This window comes from Seriola lalandi, unplaced genomic scaffold, assembly GCF_002814215.2.
Source record: "Seriola lalandi dorsalis isolate HSWRI2012SDOR001 ecotype SW California unplaced genomic scaffold, Sedor1 jcf7180002053644, whole genome shotgun sequence".
In the NCBI taxonomy this organism is placed as follows: Eukaryota; Metazoa; Chordata; class Actinopteri; order Carangiformes; family Carangidae; genus Seriola; species Seriola lalandi.
The window spans coordinates 4,024-8,480 of record NW_019524197.1 but is presented as its reverse complement, the minus strand read 5'-3'; the positions used below and the strand labels follow the sequence as shown (position 1 = coordinate 8,480).

Below are 4,457 nucleotides of genomic sequence, written 5' to 3'. Positions count from 1 at the left end.
CCCCCCCCCCCCGAATGGGGAGCAGCTCCACTGTCACACCACAGCTCAACAATGAACACAACACAAACCCACATATGAGCGGGTGTGTCGGACAGACATGATGCTGCAAACAGTTCCACAGAGAGTCGACAAGAACGACCCCGGAGAGTTAAATTCAGATTTTAAAATCACTTCAGTTTTATTTTGTGAGGCAGGTGTGAAGGAGGACGAGGAGGAGGAGGAGGAGGAGGAGGAGGAGGAGGAGGAGTGGAGCCAAACATCGACTCCTCAGGGACTAAAAGATGAACGTCTTCATGTTTCTATGATTCCAGACACTGAATATCCTGTAAAGATCTTTTGTAAATGCTTTGGATTTTACAAATCCAGCTCCAGAAACATCTGGATATGTAGGGTTATGAATATAAACCTTCTGCCTCCTTCTGTCACACAACACAGAGGCTGTTAATTGATTAACTGATTGATTAATGTGGCAAAATCCACTGATCACACCTTCATCCACTGGTGAAAACTTCATGTTGACGTTTTATATTCCTAAACATTGATTTCTGGATTCACTGTGCGAAACATCAGAAAACGCGGGAGGAGAAGCAGGAACGTCTCCCATTAAGAACCTAGAACCTCAAACAGAGAACATCCTTCCAACAGCTGCTGGTTCATTTTCTGCTGATGAACTGAATGAAAATTAAAAACCAGCATCTGGGTGTGTGTGTGTGTGTGTGTGTGTTGAACGTGGAAACATGATGTAGCTGCAGTGAACCACATGATGCACAGCACACGTATGACACTGACGTGTTGTCTGACCTCAGGTCTGTTTAAGGTGGAATGTAAATGTTTGCTACAGTAGCTGAGTGTCTGTCGCACACATCTGTATCTGTGTTGCTAGGCAGGTTTCACCTCTCTGTTATTCCCTCCCCCTCCCCCACCCGCTCTCTCTCTCCCTCTCTCTGTGTGCAGTGAGCCTCGATCACCCGCCTCAGGACAGTTCTTTCCTCCTCTTTGTCTGTCTTCAGTGGATTTTCAGCTGAACTGAACAGAAAAATGTGAAAAACACCGGAGCAGCAGCCGGTCGATTAATCAATCAGTCGATCGACAGGAAATTAATCCACAACTGATCAGCTGAACACGAGTTCCGGCTCTTCCATTGTGATGATTTCCTGTTCGCCTATTTCTCAGCAGGTCGATCACCAAATCAAGTTCAAGACGTATTTAAACCTTCAAAGGCTTTTTATTGACGAGCTGTAATGAACACGTCTCAGACGCCTGTGATGTGATGACGACTGAAACACAACAAACAAACAAACAAACAAACAAACAAACACGTATCAGTGTCACCGGACCTACAGTGAGGGTTTAATGTCGGCTGGTTGGCTCGCTGTCAGTTCCACACACACACACACACACACACACACACACACACACACACACACACACACACACACACACACACTGCAGTGTTTAAATGAAGCTGCAGCCTGTTTGTGATAAATCCAATCAGCTGATCGAACCAGACTCATTGATCTGGTCGTGAATCCTCGGAGGAAACATTTGGTTTATTGCGCGTCGTCGTTCATCGTGTGTGAAACCATCGGCTCAGACTGATCTGCTTGATGCTGTCGGCTCTAATGTTCTGTGAGTTGCAGCTAAAACGTTGTAGAGTTAAAGCTGTGAGGAGAACAGCTGCGACAATTACTCGATCAATCGATCGACAGAACTTGACTCTATTGACAACAGATTCATTGTTTCAGTCATTCATGAAGAACAATGCTGATGGTTCAGAGCCTCAGGTGAGAATCTGTTGGTCCAATAAAATCAGTCCGAGCATGTCTTGAAAATAATCAGCGGATTAATTGATCAATATAATAATCAATAAGACGAAGGACGAGCAGCTCTGATGAAGACAAGTCACAGAGGTGAAGACGAAGATGAAATTCTAACTCTGGATAAATGGAGCGGCCATGTTCTGTTGATACAATGCTTTGAGTCACACCTTGCAGAGGATCATGGGTATTGTAGTGTTTGGAAACTTGTGGCTGTAACGATGTGAACCTTTATCAACGAACAAGCAGCTACTGAAGAAAACAGCAGCAATACAACAACAACAACAATAATAATCACGTCCTCCGCAGAAACAGGAAGTCACTAAACTGATTCAACCAGGATCCTTTAAGAATTTCACAATAAAAGCCCTGAGAGACATTTCTGTCGTGTGAAATCCTCCATCACACGTTCTACAGAGGAACCTGAGGAACATCCATGTGTTCTATCAGAGCCGGTCTAACCCGGTTCAACACAGACCGCAGGTCTCTGTTAAACTGGCGTCGCCATCACACCGTGTGACATCACCGAACGTTTTCATCAGAGTGAACAAACGATCGTCTCTTCTGATGAAGAGCCGCCACACCGGGTCGTGTTGCGTTATGTGTTTGTTTGCTGTGACTGAGGCATGATGGGAAGTGTTTGAGGTTTTTTCGTGTCTCTGTTGTTGAACAGCGGCTCAGTCTGCAGGTTCATTTTCAGCCTCTGTTTAAAAAAACTGTCACGCTCAGACCCACTGAAACACCCTCCCCCTCCCCAGCCCCCCCTTCACCTGGTTTGCTCTGGCCATCGGTCACGGCTGGGTGTTGCTATGGCAACTCGGCCCATCTCCACAGCAGCAGTGGCGACGGCCGCAGCTCTGGTTGCCGAGGAGCTGCGCTGCTGGTTTTCTGATGGAGACAGAAGGAGTCAGTCAGTCAGACGTCTGCAGCAGAACACAGTAACATCAGAGGTCAAAGGTCAAAGCACACTGTCCTGAAGACAAGTTCACCTCAGACAGTTTATACTCTGTTCTGGGTTCAGGTAACCGTAGCAACCAGACTGATGCTTCCCACTACATTAGCACACGGTTCAGTCAAAGACCCCCGACAAGCTCCCGAAGGAAGATCTCCAGAACCCCCAGAACCTCCTCAGTGACCCGTGGAACCTCCTCACACACGTCTGAGGAACCTTTACAACCTCCTTCAGGACCCTGAACATCCACATGGTCTGCAGAGGCTCTGATGAAATCTATTTGTTATAAATGTTATTATGGGCTGTCGTTGAGTGCGTTACGATCAGGTGGTTCCTGTTCTGTTACTGCAGTCATTATTTTACATCCATTCGCTCTGCGTTTCTCTTCTTCTCTGGTTTTTTATCTTCCTTTATTACATTGACTTGTTTCTGTGAAACTGTCCAACACTGTGTGTCACATTATATTTAATCTACTCACAACTGGAAAAATGTGAAGCTGTGAAAATGACTGAAACTATTTCTGTTGATAAATATTATGAAGCAGCAAGAAACATCTTCTCTTCATGAGATTAAAGTCATAAAGTAATCTGACGTCAAAATGTAAAACCGTGTGTGAAAAGCTGAAGTTAAACAAAATATTATAAATATTGTGATCACACACACACACACACACACACACACACACACACACACACACACACACACACACGCCTGCAGAGTGTCAGCAGTGAATTCAGGACTGAAACTATAAATAACCTGCTGCTACAAACAGCCTGGTTTCCATGACGACAACATTTCCATCACAGCGGGGAGGCGGGGCTGAAATGGAAGAAACCTCCGCCTCTAGAAACTCAGACACTGATCTATTCTGCTGCATCAGAGCAGTCTGAGGAGGGGTGTTTCCATGGCAACAGCCTCCACGTGTCAGAGGACTGCTGCTGCCACCTGCTGGTCGCAGCTGTTCATGACATCTCTGCTCTGAGCTGCAGCTATCAATTGTTTTTATTATTGATTAGTCTGCTGATCGATCATCTGATCCATCAAACATCAGACAGCAGCGGAAGGACGAAGATCAATGGAATATTTAAAAGAGTGGCATATTCATTTTCTGTTGATCAACTAACTGATTAATCAATTGCTCGTTGCAGCTCTAATCTACAGTGTCACACTATCTAATGAAGGCACCTGAGGTGTTATTACTTTAACTGGCTGTTTGAATATGATTTTATCTAATGTAATATTCTTAATTGATGTATTTATTATTTGGGGGATGATGAAATAATTGATGAAGTGATTATCAGAATAGTTTCTGCTCCTCGTGGCCTGGATCTGGTCTTGGAAGGAAAACCTCATTTACTTGGAGGAACAAATCTGTCAGAGGGCGACAGCTGGAGGTCTGGGTCAGAAAAACTACTAATAATCCTGCTCTACTTTCTGGAACTACAGCTCCCAGGATGCTTTGGGGGGACATAAACAAAAGTATATGTTGCCTACACAGATATTTTCCTGTATAAGTTGATTGAAGCTCCACCTGCTGACAAACTACAGTAACTGTTCCTGTTGTTTTTACAACACCTGTGTGTGTGTGTGTGTGTGTGTGTGTGTGTGTGTGTGTGTGTGTGTGTGTGTTTACCTGCAGTGTCCAGGTGTGTGACCTGCAGATGGGTTGGCTGACCCAAGGCTGTGAG

At 45.0% G+C, this 4,457-nt stretch overlaps 1 protein-coding gene across 1 annotated transcript in view; it reads right to left on the bottom strand.

Moving 5' to 3' along the window:
- LOC111651447 (uncharacterized) overlaps positions 1-4,451 on the bottom strand; it is a 17,029-nt gene extending 12,578 nt beyond the window's left edge. Inside the window, exons 1-2 of the mRNA XM_023401389.2 lie at positions 4,403-4,451; positions 2,588-2,705 (exon numbers count right to left, since the gene is read on the bottom strand). Coding sequence (XP_023257157.2) covers positions 2,588-2,643 — 56 coding nt within the window. The 5' untranslated portion in view covers positions 2,644-2,705; positions 4,403-4,451. The remainder of the gene's footprint in view (positions 1-2,587; positions 2,706-4,402) is intronic.
- Between the last annotated feature and the right edge of the window lie 6 nt (positions 4,452-4,457).